The sequence below is a fragment of the Lathamus discolor genome, chromosome 3 (assembly GCF_037157495.1).
Source record: "Lathamus discolor isolate bLatDis1 chromosome 3, bLatDis1.hap1, whole genome shotgun sequence".
NCBI lineage: Eukaryota > Metazoa > Chordata > Aves > Psittaciformes > Psittacidae > Lathamus > Lathamus discolor.
In genome coordinates this window covers 136,271,483-136,283,522 of record NC_088886.1, presented here as the reverse complement: position 1 = coordinate 136,283,522, position 12,040 = coordinate 136,271,483, and the positions used below count along the sequence as shown (strand labels likewise).

At 60.3% G+C, this 12,040-nt stretch overlaps 1 protein-coding gene across 2 annotated transcripts; it reads right to left on the bottom strand.

The window, feature by feature from the left end:
- Positions 1–7,591: 7,591 nt before the first annotated feature.
- On the bottom strand, positions 7,592–11,617 carry SLC25A28 (solute carrier family 25 member 28). Of its 2 annotated transcripts, XM_065672017.1 has the most exons (4): positions 11,282–11,617; positions 10,900–11,128; positions 10,053–10,109; positions 7,592–8,673 (listed from the first exon to the last, which is right to left on the bottom strand). In XM_065672017.1, the coding sequence occupies exons 1-4, from the start codon at positions 11,600–11,602 to the stop codon at positions 8,156–8,158; spliced, it is 1,125 nt and encodes a 374-aa protein (XP_065528089.1). In that variant the 5' UTR covers positions 11,603–11,617; the 3' UTR covers positions 7,592–8,155. The 2 variants fall into 2 exon arrangements, with proteins under 2 accessions (XP_065528089.1, XP_065528088.1); XM_065672016.1 differs by lacking the exons at positions 10,900–11,128; positions 11,282–11,617 and having other exon boundaries at positions 10,053–10,878.
- Between the last annotated feature and the right edge of the window lie 423 nt (positions 11,618–12,040).

Here is a 12,040-nt window from a genome sequence, read left to right as displayed (position 1 = left end):
GGGTAGGGCAGGACACCCGCGGAGCACCGTCTGGCTCGACCCGGGCGGCGGCGGAGACCAGCGGCGCCGTGAGCTCTCCCGCACCGTGCCGCTCAGCTCCCGGCCGCGGCGTCCGAACTCCTGAAGACGTTCCCAGAGGACGGGACGCACGCAGCCCGCAGCTCAGTGTGCCTCCTCTCTTGCTCAGCGAAGCGCACTGTGCCCTCCTCTGCCCTCTCCGTGCCTGTCGTGTCATGGTCCCTCCACCGCGAGCAGAGGACCCGGGCTTGTAGCCGCGGCAGAAGCAGCAGGTAAAGACCGTTCACCCTGCTAAAGCCTGTTTTACACTGCGCATTTCTACCGCACAATCTGAACGTGCACCCTTGGGGTTTGCCGTTCGAAAGGAACCGGAGAAATTCTTTCCATTGCAACACCGCGGGGACAGAGCGGGCAAGCAGCAGCCCCGGCTCCCAGCCCTGGCTCGCCGCAGCACCCTGCTGTCCCCCGAGCCACCCCGAGGCCGGCGGGAGAGGATGCGGCACACCCAGCCGATTGTTTGCTGGATGGCAGCAAGGTGTCGCGGGAGAGGAAGCCCAGGCTCGGCTCTTGGCTTTCCGAGATGAGTGGTTAAGGCCCTGTGGTCTCGTGGGTAGAAACAGGATAGCCAAGAACAAAGATAGGTAATGCTCTCTGCAGCAGCAGTCAGCCTGGGGAGATTTGTCTCTGCCATAGGAAGGAGTTGCATTTTCCTCCATGTTCTGCCAGACTGTTGTCTGCAGAAATAGACCGGTGTGAGTTCATGCCTTGGTATACAAGCCAGAGGAACTGTAACCACAATACAAGCTCTTCCGAAATCGGGGTGTATGAGGGGAGCTCCTGGATTAGCACGTCCCCTCTGAGCGCATGGAAGCTGGTTAAAAATCCACTGCATGCCCAGCAGCAGTAGAGATCCCAAATGAGATGAGAGCCCTGGTGTGGGACATGCTGCCCACATCCATAGTCAGTGTCTTTGAAGCAGGGATGGTTATGTAAAGAAAAAAGGGCACACGGGGACTCCATGGCCACGTTGCAAGAGGTGATGCTCGGCAGTACCACCGTTATCAATCAGTACAGCACCCAGCATGGCTGTAGGTGGGAGGTTAGTGCTGTGCTCACCCCAGCTGTGCCTGGTGACACCCGTGTGTGCTCCCCGGCCCCATGGTTCCCATGGAGAGCTGGAGCAGTGCCCTGCCAGGGGAAGCCAAGAGGACTGGCTGCAGGCCGATGTGCCATGGCGGTGGAAGTTTCTAGATGTCCACCATAGCGAGCCCCATTCCTGGGACAGATCCCAGCTGTCCCACTAGCTCAGACTGAGGGGAGGGCAGGGGATTAGTGGGAGGGACCCCTCTGCAGGCTCTTGCCCAATACCCCCAAGCTGATGGGGATGATGGAGCACCACAAAGGGCTGGGGGTGGTGGAGGGCCTGGAGCAGGGCAGTAGAACTGAAGTGCTCCAAAGAGGAGGAACAGCCGGCGGAGGCCAGTGGGAGGGAGATGGTGGGAGACCGCAGATTGGATTTGCTGCCCAGGGAGGGGAGACACAATGGAGGGAAGTTGCTGCGTGGCTGCGCTGGAGGCAGCACCCACCTATGACGCACCCTGTCCCTCACACCCCAGGGTGAAGCAGTGTGCTGCCGGTGGGGTGAGAGGCGCAGGGTGCTGCTGGAGATCTCTCCAGCATGACCCCACTGTGGCTGTGGTGCGGCCAGAGGGACGTAAGGGAGGGAGAGATGGGAGGGCCATGGTCAAGGGGCAGAGGGCATGCGTTGTTTCTTCCTGGTTGATTGGGGGATTTACTGCTGTTTGGGAGTCAGGGCAGGAAGGCGCTGATTGATTTCGGACAGGGACAAGATTCACTAAAACAATGCATTGACTTAAAGGAAAGGAGGGACTATTGGGGCAGACAGACTTTAACTACCAGGCCTCAGGCCTGCTCTGTGCATGGGCTCCAGTTCTGGTTTTTATTCATGTTTCCTGGCCAAGGAGTAGCCTGTGAGCAGAACTTGCCTCTGTCCGGTGGTTCATAGGGAGGCTCTATCCAAACCCCAGTACTAGCTGGTTTTCTGTGGCCTCTGTCATACTCAGGATCACAGGGGAGCAGTGCTGTTGCCTCTGCAGCACTGCAGATGTGCTCTCATTTCCTGTCCTTCCTGATATCTTTTTCCATCCCTCCCTTCACCCCACTGCGGTCGTGTGTGTGTGTCCCATGTTTTTAATCCTTCTCTCTTCACCAGCCACTTGCTGCCATCAGCAAGGAGCTTGCCTGTGTGCAGAGTGAATTGCCTACTCCCAGCAAGGCTGGCCAGGCTGCTCATGGACCTAGGCAGACCCCACTGAGTTCTGGTCCCATCTACTTCAACTCGGGCACAGCCACCTCCTGCTGCCTTGGAGCCAGGAGCCCATGGACCCAGTGGTGTGCTGGGGTGGTGCTGGGCTCTCAGTCCTCTGTGTTGGATCTGGGTTGGAGTGGCACCTTCTGCTCTGTGGTGCTTCCCACTGCAGCTACCCCGTGCCATGAGCTGTGAGCTGCCAGGGCTGCCTGGTCACTGGGGCTCTGCAGAGCCGTCAGGGCTCAGAGATGCTGGAAGCTCCTCCTGGCACTGACAATGCCAGGTTGTCACACAAGCGCTCTTCAGTGCCAATGAAGCTGTGGCCAGCCATGGATCAGGTAATTAAATTAAAATAGCAGTACTTGTGCTGTGAAGCCTCCAGCAATGGTTTCTTCAACTACTTGTCTGCCAGCAGAAGGGCCAGGGATCTGCCTCCCTTCCTCTGATGAGACCCTAATGGCCGCAGACCTTCCCCAGTCCTCCAGCCTGTCCCATGCATCACAGGCTGACTACACCTAAGCATTGCGGGGGATCCCAGGTTTTAGGCTTTCCTTCTCTCCTCCCTGCACCGGTGAGACGGGGCACAGTGCTGTGACACGGAACTCAAGGTGACCCGTCCAGACAAGGAGACTGGCACCTTGATCTCCTCCAGAGCAGAGCACTGCTGAAAACCAGAGCTCTGGTCCTAGCAGAGCCCCTCCCGGCTGCGCCGTGCCACCTCCCGCCGCCTGGGCAGCACGATCCACAGACCCTCTCCCGGGACGACCCTGCGCGGGCCGTGCTGCTCCGCGTCTCCCGGGCTGCAGCTGGGACGCGGCTCCGGGGCTGTCCCCAAGCGAGAGGCGGCACCGCCATCTATCGGCCAGCGCCCGGGGACACGGGGCGACAGGTACCTTCTGTCCCTGCCACCCCCGCTGCTCCGCGCCTGCTCTTGGCTCGGCTGTTCTCTGGGCGCAGGCACCCAGCACGTCTTTGTGAGACCCAGCAGGTTTGTAGCTCTTCTCCCTTCCCAAAGAGGCGAGATTCATCCAGCGTGGGCGCTGCCCCTTCCCCAGATTCCCGAAGCCCTGGCATTGCCTCCAGCCTTCAGCCGCCGCCTTCACCCCCTGCAAGTCCTTGCCCAAGGACACCTATGGCGGTTGTGAGGTCCAGCGCCTGGTGCCTATTACAGCTGCGTCCTCACCAGAGGGAGCTGTGTCCCCGATGGAGCCACCGCCCAATTTTGGCCCGATTCCCTACTCCCTCCCCTTTTTATAGCCCTTGGCAGTGCTCCCGGCAATGTACTGCTCAGGTCTAATGGGCACCCAAAGGTGCAGGGACAGAGGAGAAGACTGCTTGGATTTACATGTCTCCTGGCACCCACCTAGCCACACCAGGCATCATCTGTGCCCTGCCAGGAGGCTTGTATGTTAGCCCCCATGCCAGAGCTATTCTGGGGAGGGGGGATTGCAGGGAATTGTTAGCCAGTGCCACCAGTGCAATCCTAATCTCCTGAGCCAGGGAGATTAGGGCTGAAGCCCCCCCACCCCCACCCTCTGGAACAGCCTTTGCTTCAGCTGCATTTCAGGCTGATCCCAGAGCAGGCTCTGGTGTCACAACGCACTTGAGCTGTCCCATGGTGCTCATCCATGTGCCCTTGGGAGAGTGACCCACCTGCCACCCCCATCCAGCCCAGGAGCGGCTCCCACCTCTGATGCCTCCCAGGGCCACTTTGCAGCCCCTTGTTGGGGAATTTTAACACTAAGTATGGGTATAACCAGTATCTCCCCATCAGACCAGACACCCAAGAGCAGTCCCAGCCCAGCCCTGGGGGTTGTTTCCTTTGGTGGCTCTTACAGCCAAGAAGGCAGGTTTCCAGCCTCACTTTTACCTTTCAGGCTACATTCCCTGCCTTCCTGCACTGTGATGCTCAGTGGGAGCCAGGCGGGCTGGGAGCAGCCCAACCAGGAGCTGTCTCAGCGGTTTAACTCAGGCAGCAGCATGGGTCAGGAGAAGGTTTCCCAGGGCCCACCAGGAGCCATGTCTGCTCTGTGTCCAGGCAGCCCTGGCGCCCATGTTTACCACCGCTGTAAGGCCGTGGGGTCATGAGAACTTGTACAACTTTATTGGGGTCTGACAGAGCCCTGAGGAATCCCAGAGCCGGGGTGGCTGGGGCTGGACGGAGACTGGGAGCCCACCTCTGTGCTCCCTGTGGGCTCCAGCCACCTCCTGTCACCCAGCAGGGCAGGCTGGCAGCCACTGCAGAGGGGCTGGGGGCAGGAAAGCTCGGGCTAGTTCAGGACACCAGCACAGGAGGGGCAGCGATGTGTTTTGGCAGGGCAATGCCTTTGCCCCCAACTGACTGCCCCAAAGCTGGGCTGGCAGAGGCCCCTGCAGGCTGTGACTCAGCACCTTGTGTGGGGTCCCCAAGCCAGGAGCAACTCAGGAGCCCACTGGCCCCCAGCTGAAGGTATGGGGCAGACACACTGCAGGGGTCTCCCCTTCTTGCTCTGGGGGGAGATGCAGGCACCCCAGTTCCCCTCACCCCAGCTCTGCCCTTAACCTGTGGGAATGCAGGCATCTCCATTTACTCCAGGAAGGCATCTGGGGACCCTGGAGCTGCTCTTGGCACAGCAAACTCGGGCTGCCTGAGCCCCAGATCTATCACCTGGAGAGGGCAAGGCTGGCAGCACTGCCCAGCTCTGCCTGCCTGGGGCTGCAGGGCTCACCCAGTCCGGGATAATCCCTGGCACCAGTGGCAGGGTCAAGGCTGGAAGGCAACACAGCAAATCCCTGCCTGTGCTGGATGTGACTGGGGATCCTAAAGGAGGAGAAAGGAAAAGGGGTTGTCTCCAAAACTCTGCTGGGCTGAGCACCGCTCCCTTGCTGGAGAGCCAAAAATAGCCTCTTTACTCAGAAGAGGCTGTAGGAGGGCTCTCCTCAAAGTGCAGCCAACTACCTAGGAGGCCATGGGACAGACACAGAGCAGCGTGGATTCACCGATGCAGACCTTGGAAAGGTGGCAGCTGTAGCTGAACCAACCAATAACTTGGTTACCTCTGAGCATCTCATCATGCCAAAAGGTGCCAGAACCGCCCGCCAGGCAAGTTGTTCCAGTGCAGAGCTGAAGAGCAACCAGCAAACCACCATGGCCAGCCCTTGGTCTACGGCAGAGGCCCAGCTCGGGGGATGGAAACGGAAGCAGGATGGGATTTTCCTGTCTTTTGTGGCCTTACCTCTGCAGGGCTGCTGCTGTCTGCACTGGGCATCACTCAGCCTGGCAGAGCGCCGGGTGAACAAAGGCTGAGCTCTTGCCAGGGGAGTGCTCAGGCCAATTGCCCACATGGCAGCACCTCTATGCTGTGCTGACTGATCACCTCCCCATCCTGGGGGGTCTTGCTCCCTCCCCCAGCACTTCTGTGGACAGTTATTCCTGGAAGCATCCTGGAGTCACCTTCAATCATGCCTCCACTCGCTGACATTTATAGAGCTTCTTCCAGCCGCTGGTGGATTTAATAGTGTGAATCTCCCCCCAGCCCCAGCCTGTGTTTATGCCTTTTCCTCCATGGGGATTGTCATCACCCCAGTGTCTGGTGAGGGCTAAAGGTGAAGCTGCAGCTCCACTGGCAACAGCTTTCACTTTCAGGCAGGGAGACCCGTCCTGGCAGAGACAGCCCAGTCATACCCGTCTTCTGCAGGTTCCCGTCTGATGCCCTGCCTGCCAAGCTAATCCTCCCTGGTCTCTCCCAGACGTTTCTGCTTCTCGGGTTTCTCCCTCTTGGGTGGAGGAGCTGCAGAGCTGCCAGATCTTGCAATACCCAGGCTATTTCTTAAAGCCCCAGCTCCTGAGACGGTGCGAAAACTGGTGGCTCCTGGCCTCAAGTAGCTTTTGTTTCTTTAAGGAGTTCCTCATCCTCCTGCTTGTGCAGAAAAAGCAGGGACCAGGAGCCTGCAACCCATGCCAGGGAGCAGAGGATGGGCAAAACATGGAACCTGGGTGCACGCAGGCTGCAGAGCAGTGGCCATGGCTTCTCTGTGCCCAGGGATACGCAGACCTGCTGGGCAGCCATCATAAATCCCATGGGCAGTCGCTCAGCACCTGTCACCCATCACCAGGAACAGGGGCAAGAGATGCTCAAGGGAAAGGTGAAGTTGGTGTTGGGCTGGCGCTTGGGCAGGGTGTTGAACACCCTGCCCTGTACTGTGGAGGTCCAGCAGTGCTGGGGCCCCATGGCCCCAAGGGCTGCATGTTCCCCTGCTCACACAGCAGCCTTTCCAGCTGCAGGAAAACCCCTGTTTCCCCTTGCCACAGCTCACCCTAGCAGCCCTCTGTGCAGGCCAGCCCTGAGCCAACTCAGGACCCGGTTACTGAGGGCAGCACATACCACAGCTGTGAATGCATTTCCTCCAGGGACTTATTTTGGGCATGGCACTGTGGGGTGCAGGCCCCTCCTACAAGCACTATGGAGCATCCAGTGAGAGCCAGGCGTCACCCGCAGGCACGCAGCCTGAGGAACCCAGAGCTCTGCTCTGGAAGGTCAGCACAATTAGGTGGTATTTTAGTGCTTGGCAACCCAGCAAGGCTGGCTCGCAGGTCCAGAGCTGGGAGGGACCCTGAAAGAAGTCAGTATCAAGACAGTTAATAATATGTTCAAGGAATAAGCTATTCCATTAATTATCACTAGATCAGAGAAAATATTAGCACTCTGAGCCAGGCTGGACAAGGCCGTGACCAACCTGGTCTAGTGGAAGGTATCTCTTCCCACAGCAGCAGGGTTGGAACTAGATAATCTTAGGTCCTTTCTAACCCAAACCATCCTATGATTCTATAAATTTTAAGACGCTCATCAAGCATCAAACTAGTTTAATTACTCAAAATCAGGGACAAAAGCCCTGCTGAACCCCAAACCTGATGTGAGGTGTACAAAGCCCTGTGACTCCTATGCTGTCCCTGACACACACAAGCTGGGATCCTCCTGCCAACAACTCTGCTCAGAACAGTCTGGAAGCACCCTGAGTATCCCCAGTCAGAATGAGAGTGCAGGATTGGCTAGATGAGAAGCATGAACCCCAGCTTCTCCAGTGGGGTCACAAGCCATGCCAGCAGCAAGCGATGGGCCACCGGCCAAAAGGGATGGGCACCACACTCCTACCTGCACATTGCTAGGGTGGGGGGGGACAGCCCCCCTCAGCACAGTGCTACCCCCAAACTCCACTGCTCTCTTTTGATGGGTGCCCCACTGGAGTAAGAAGGGAACATGAGGATAGAGCTGAACTGTTTTTATTGGAGGCGTCAAGAGCAGGAACAAAAACAAACCTACAGGCTCCCCTCCTCAAGTGCCATCCTCCCCCCTGCCCTCCACCAGGGTGGTCAGCATCACGTGTGCGTGCTACAAGACAACGGCAAGGCTTACACTTTGCTTCAGCCAAAAGCCAGACAAAGCCCCCAGCATCCCGGGCAGTGCTGCTGCCACCTCCTTGGTGACTGCAAGCTCAGCTTGGCCCTGGCAGAGGCAGGACAGGACATTCACCTTCCCCTCCAAGGAGGGGTGAGCTTTGCGTGAGAGGATGTCTTGGTGCAGTGAAGGACAGGAGCACAGCTCCACCGAAGTGCCAGGCAACAGGACCCAGGCTGCAGCTCCCAGCGGGACATCTTGGAGGACCGTGGGGGAGAGCAAGCCGTGCAGCCTGAGCAGAGCTGCAGCAGCCAAAGGCAAATAACAACATCGCTGCCCCTTCTTCAACACAAACCAAACTGAATGGGAGAGGCATCAGAAGACAAACTAGGAGGGGAGGTGAAGCAGGTCTGGAACGGCATTTGGCTCTGGCTCATTTCCCAGCCCGCCGTTCCTCCTGGCGCTTGGTGAGGATGTATTTGAAGAACTCATACACAGACCAGGCAATTGCTGTTGAGGGCATCTGATAAATGACTCTTGCTTGGACCCCTCTGAAGTAGGCAGTCACGCCGCCCACTTGGTACACCGTCCTGAAGGCATTGGCCATGCCTGTAATGTGTCCGCTGATGTTGGAGCTCAAGGCCAGGGATTCCTGGGTGTTGAGCAGTGTTTTGCAAACGTCCAAAGGTGTAGTGGCAGCAGCAGCGACAGCCCCCGCGCAGGCTCCGGAGACCACGTGGGAGCCTGGGTTGTACTGTCTGTGGGGGTTGAGCTGCTCTTGCAAGAACTCGTAGGTCATGAAGTGAATGGCTTGGAAGGGGATGTTCATGGTGAGCTGGGTGGTGTAGCTGCGGTAGAAAGCTCCAGCCCCTTCGTTGCGCCACACAGCTCGCACACAGTCCATCACACGCTGGTAAGGCGAGTTGTACATCTGCATCCTCTGCTTGACCACTTGGGACAGACGGCGGCAGCCAGCAGCCAGGACCCAGGCACGGAGGAAAAGTGAAGAGAGAAGGGTAAGGACAAAGCCAAGCTCCTTCCAAGCGCACGGAGTTTGGCTTACAAGGTAATGACAGACAACTCGGACCAGCAGTGCCCTGTGTGTCCCCAGGCAGGACTGCAACCATTTAACATGCTGAGACATCACTATTGCACAGACACCACCACCACAGCTGCCGCAGCTCCAGGGATTGTTCTGATACCAGGCACTTACACTCCATATTCACCCTCACTCCCAAGTGACCAATGTCTTCTCCACCCCACAGAACTACCCCACAGTCAGAACCCCATCCGCATCTGTTACCTTCCAGACACTTCCTGACCAGGACGAGCCTGTCCCTCCCCAGCCATCCCCCTGCACAGTCCCCACAATAACCACAGCACATTGCAGAGCCCACCAGACAGGAATCATCAGTGGCCACTGCTGAAACACAGCCGCTCCGGGGCAAGAACCAGATGCCAAACCCCCACAACACATCCAAGAGCAGGGCAGGGGAGCCCAGAGTGCAGCCTGCGCCAGTTCTTTCTCGATGTGGCCCCAAGGAGCTAAAAACGATACGACTAAATACTACAGCCATGGTAAGAAGATGAGCTCAAGGAAAGGAATGACAATGGTCTGGGCACGCAGCTGCTGGCTCCTCAGGGTCCTATGACTGGCCACTGGACAGGCAGGAGCCCTGCTGGGCCCAGAACTACTGCAGCCTACGCTGGCACAAACCCTCTGGTTTTAAGGGGGAAAAAATACGATTATGACTGGCCTTTCCTCATTATTCCTCCGTTTCCCACCATGCTCAGACTAATTACAAACTGCCTTTTCATACATACCAGGCTCAACAAAATCAATGTCTTCCAGACATCCCATAGCATGAGATTGCCCTTCTTCTGACTTCTCTAGCATGGCTTTTGTATCCCATTCTTTTCATTTTCTTCTTGAGCACAGGCCCAGAACGTACCTCATCTTCCTGAGACCTCACCACAGCAATGCCCACTTTCCACACACTTGGGATAACTACAGCAGTACAGCTTGCATCTCTCTTGCCTTCTCTCCTGCTTCTTGTAACTGCCCCCAGCAAAATTCCTGGGCGGAAGCCTGGTGCCCTCCGTGCTTCTCCCAAGCTGGGGTTTGCTGTGCTCCCCAGAATTCATCTCTTTGACCTACCCCCTCTGTAACAGCCACTGGGCTCCTTCCCAGAGCCACAGCCACTGGCCCCCCAAAGGATCCTTGCAGTCAGGTGAGCAATGAGGAGCACACCCTCCATACCGCAGAGGTGACCTGAGCAGCACGGGCATACCCCAATCCTCCCCTCCCGGCAGGCCAGGACCATCGTTACCTTCGGCAGGGTTCATGGCTGCATCATGGAGCAACGTTGCTACACACCCGGCTGCACCTGCAAAACAAGAACTGCCACATGTGAAGGGGGGAGGTGAGGGACCCCAGGGCTCCGCCACAGCCCCGAGTCCCCTGCCAAGGCACAGAAGGAGGCCCCTGGAAGAGGGCGAGATCCAGAGGTGGCCTCCATCTCCCTGGTGGGCCAGTCCTGAGCAGTTCCCGCCCGGAGAGCTCGAGGAAACAGCGAGAGGATTGTGACAGGCTGTCAAGTCCCGTAAGTTGACCAGTACCGGCTTGGGCCCAGCCCTTAGGGACAGGCCAAGGCCACCAGCTGGCAGCACCCTGAGGATGGCCAATGCCCCCGTGGAGAAGAAACGCCGCAGAACAGAGCTGAGAATGGGACGTGCCCTGCTCTCCCCTCGGCCCCACACTTTCCCCACCGTGGTGGTTCCTCGAGACGAGCAACGGGCACTATGGCAAGACGGGCTCCAAAACCACATGGCCCCGCTGGGGCAAGCTCCAGCATCACCAACCCACGGGACCGCGGCCAGGCCCAGCTCATCTGCAGGCAGCTCCCGTCCACCAGCACCATTCCGAGCCGGGGCCACCAACCTCCTCCAAGCCAGATACCCGGGAGCGGCTGCGGCAGGTGCAGGATCGGTGCTTGCCCCTGCCCAGCACCGCGGCTGCAGAGAGCACAGCTTTAGCACAGGCGTGGCACCCAGCCCCATGGCGGCGGGACCGGGCCGGCCCTCCCTGCCGCCACGGCTCGGCCTATCCCCCCCTGCTCCCCGCCCAGCGTGGCGGCGGGTGGCCGCCGGCAGCCCCCGTGGCCGCGGGAGCAGTACCGTTGGCCACATGGCTATTGCCCCCCGCGTGGATAACGTCGCTCAGCGTCTTTTTTAACTTTTCGTAGCAGGCGAAGTAGAGCGCGTGCGCCGGGCCGGCGCCGGTGGCCGTGATGTTCAAGCCCCGCATGGGCCGCCAGACGCCCTCGGTGCGGGCGATGCGCCACAGGGCCTCCAGCACGTTCCGGTACCGGGCGGCGGGCTCCGGCCGCAGGCTCTGCATCCGCGTCTGCAACACAAGGCCCGGGGGGGGGGGGGGGGGGGCAACACAAGGCCCGTCACCACAGGGGGCCCGATCCGGGCACCCCCCGCCCCGGTCCCGGTTTGCCACCGCCCCATCCCGGCCCCGCCGCGCGCCCTGCCCCGCCGCCGCTGCCGGCACCTTGACACAGTCCACGGGGTACATCACGCAGTGCTCCATGACGCCCGCCACGGCGCCCGCCAGCATGTGCGTGGAGACGGCGGCGCCCTGCGGCAGCGCCTCGTAGTCGGGCGCGGGCGGGGAGCGCGGTTCGTTGCCCCGCGCCGCCTCCGCGCCCCCCGGGCCGGAGCCGGCACCGGGGCCCGGCCCCGCCTCCGCGCCCGCGCCGCCCCGCCGCGCGCGGCCCGCGCCGCCGCCGCCCATCAGCAGCAGCAGGACGCGGCCCGACTCCGCGCCGCCCCGCGAGCCGGGACCCGCGCCCGCCCCCGCCCCCAGCTCCATGGCGCCGCCGCCGCCGCCGCCCCGGCCCCTCGCCACGCCGCCCCGCCCTCCCGCTCCCGCCCCGCCCCGCCCCGCCGCGCTCACTGGCCGGCGCCGCCCGGTGCCCGCCCCAGCCGCACGCCCACTGGCTCAGCCCGATACCTCCCGCCCCCCGAGAGCCTCGCTCATTGGCCCCCGCAGCCGCGGATGGGACGCTGCTACTGGCCAGCAGCTCCCTCCGGCGCGCTCCGGCGAGCTGCCCGTTGGCCTCCGGGACTCCCCGCCCCGCTGGCCCGAGTAGCCCATTGGGTGTCTTAACTTTGCGCCCCTCCCCTCCGCGCAGCCCATTGGGCAGTGAACCTGCGACCTTTGGCCCGCCCTCGGTTCCTCTCCGAGAGGCCGGAGAGCCGCCATTGGCTGCCTCTTCCGCCACTCCGGCTCTCGGCGCGTGTTGTTTAT